At 44.1% G+C, this 2,486-nt stretch overlaps 1 protein-coding gene across 1 annotated transcript in view; it reads left to right on the top strand.

Annotated features, from left to right (window-relative positions):
* LOC106812403 (structural maintenance of chromosomes protein 1A-like) overlaps positions 1-2,486 on the top strand; it is a 40,018-nt gene that overhangs the window by 26,570 nt on the left and 10,962 nt on the right. Inside the window, exon 11 of the mRNA XM_014816272.1 lies at positions 1,000-1,211. Within this exon, the coding sequence (XP_014671758.1) occupies positions 1,000-1,211 (212 nt within the window). The remainder of the gene's footprint in view (positions 1-999; positions 1,212-2,486) is intronic.

The following is a 2,486-nucleotide window of genomic DNA, read 5'->3' as shown; positions in this document are numbered from 1 at the left end:
ACTTTTAAGGTGTCAGAATTAATGTATAGACAGATTTTGTAACAGCACTAACAAGTAGAATTGTTGATTAATTGGTCGGATCGAAAAGTTAATATGCAAAATCAAAACATTAACAACAAGTGAATTTGTGCAAAAATCTAAAAGTACATAAAGGAAAAAAATAAGGTTTATGCAAAACTAAAAATAAAAACAGTAACAAATAGATCAGGAGTAGAAAATAGGGAAGGAGTGTGACTTCAATAAACAAGGGAAATTCGTCATTTACTAGCCTTAGAATACCTACGATTTACTACGGCTCAATTGTACACAGTACATTCGCCTAGCATCGTGCGAAATTGGCACGCTGCCGCTGAGCCGCGGAGCTGCTGCTGATTGCGGTGGGGGGGCATACCAGCTGTAAATAGGTCAGATTAGCTCGTCGAGTGTTGCGTCGATGTCAAATCTCCCAGCGAGCCATACCGCCTTGCCGAGAGAGCAAGCTGTGGTTAGTAGCTGCCTTTTTGTTTCGAGTTAGGCAGAGAATACATTCGGATAGATGGCAACAGAATGGATAATTGTGTTGTACGTTTTCGTCTGTATCTCCGGATTGCAGGTGTATACGAGGAAACGATTTTGCACGATGCTAGGCGAATGTACTGTGTACGATTTGAGCTCAAGTTGGTTGAGTTACGCGTAGTAAATCGTAGGTATTCTAAGGCTAATAAATGACGAATTTCCCTTGTTTATTGAAGTCACACTCCTTCCCTATTATCTTCTCCTGAAATAGATGTATACACAAATTAAAATGTTAGGGTGAACAAAAGGGCTTAAGAGTGGATGCATACGCCAATTACAACATAGGCCAAAGTGCAATAAAAAGGTGATTAACGAGCACACGTCACTGTCACTGTCACTGTCGCTGTCATGTCACTGTCACCGTCACTGCCACTTCGTTGTCACCATCACTGTCACTGTCACTGTCACTGTCACTGTCACTCACGTGTCGTTGGTCCGCCGCAGTACGGACGCCTGCTTGACATGTGTCAACCGAGTCACAAGCGCTACCAGATTGCCGTCACCAAGGTGCTCGGCAAGAACATGGACGCGATCATCTGTGACACGGAGAAGACGGCGCGCGACTGCATCCAGTACATGAAGGAGCAGCGCGCCGAGCCGGAGACGTTCCTACCACTCGACTTCATCGAAGTGCGACCTGTTAACGAGAAGCTGAGGTGATTAATGATTAGCATTAGTTACTAATTGAATTAATATTAATTGTTTTTTTTTATTTAAATAAATAAATTATTTTAAAATTATTAGATTGATTAGGAGGTAGATTAGCCACGCTGCTGTCTTCGCTGCTGTCCAGGGGTGGTTAGCAGTGAGTTCTATGTGCTTACCTGACAGGTTATATAAATGGAGTCGTCATGAAAACACTGCATGTGTATCATCGTGCAAAAAAAATCCGATGAACTTACATCAATATATACCTGTAAAAGGTTTCTCTCTTCCTTCCACTCCCTGTCTCCCCCAGGGTTCTCCAAGAGCACTTATAGCCTGGCGGCCCGTCGAGCCCCGCTACTCTAAATATCATAGCCGCCATGTTGGTGTATACACAAGAAGTTCAAACAATTAATACACGTTGTTTATACGCAGAGGCTACGGGTACAGCATTCGTATCTTAATGTCTCGAGGCTACGGGTACGGCAGTCACACTACGTATTCGCTGCAGCCGTATCTTAATGTCTCGAGGCTACGGGTACGGCAATCACACTACGTATTCGCTGCAGCCGTATCTTAATGTCTCGAGGCTACGGGTACGGCAGTCCCACACACAAGTACAAACAGTCACCCTAACAATAACTCTAAACCGAGTTATAGTACCCAATTAATCTATGGTGTATAACCCTTTGCTTTCAATATTTTGCATCTGAACTGACAATCAATCCCAACCAACTGGTGTAGGCTAGCTGGCACAATAATGTTCATTTTCATACTTCAAAATCCGAGTGTTTTCTAGCTCATCAAGAAATCTTAATCCTGAATTGAATCGTGAATTAATTTCCAACGGCATTATTACGGGGCAGGTTTTTGCCCATGTAAAACAAACATTTTCACCCCACATGCAGTGCTTCAAATTTACACACAGAGTGTCCCAGATTGCATCTCAGAGCTTCTACAATTCAAAAATGTTTGGAACCCCGACCCCCCTAGCACTGAGCAGCACTCCCATGCTATAATGAAAAAGCTTGGAGAACCCTGTCCCCTTCTATCTCGATCTCTCTGTCTTTTATTTATTTCTCTCTCTCTCTCTCTCTCTCTCTCTCTCTCCCCCCCTCTATCTCTTTCTCTCTCTTAATCTTCCTCTCCCCTCTCCTTGCGTGTAACCACATCGTTGGCTGGCTCTAACATGCCCGTCGGCTCTTTCTCTCTTTCTCCCTCACCCTTCCTCCCCCCTCTCCGCGCGTTACCAGGACGATGGCCGTCTCTAACATCCCCGTTGGCTA

This window comes from Priapulus caudatus, unplaced genomic scaffold (assembly GCF_000485595.1).
Source record: "Priapulus caudatus unplaced genomic scaffold, Priapulus_caudatus-5.0.1 Scaffold644, whole genome shotgun sequence".
NCBI lineage: Eukaryota > Metazoa > Priapulida > Priapulimorpha > Priapulimorphida > Priapulidae > Priapulus > Priapulus caudatus.
Note: the sequence above shows the minus strand (reverse complement) of the source record. Positions and strands in the feature narration are given on the sequence as shown.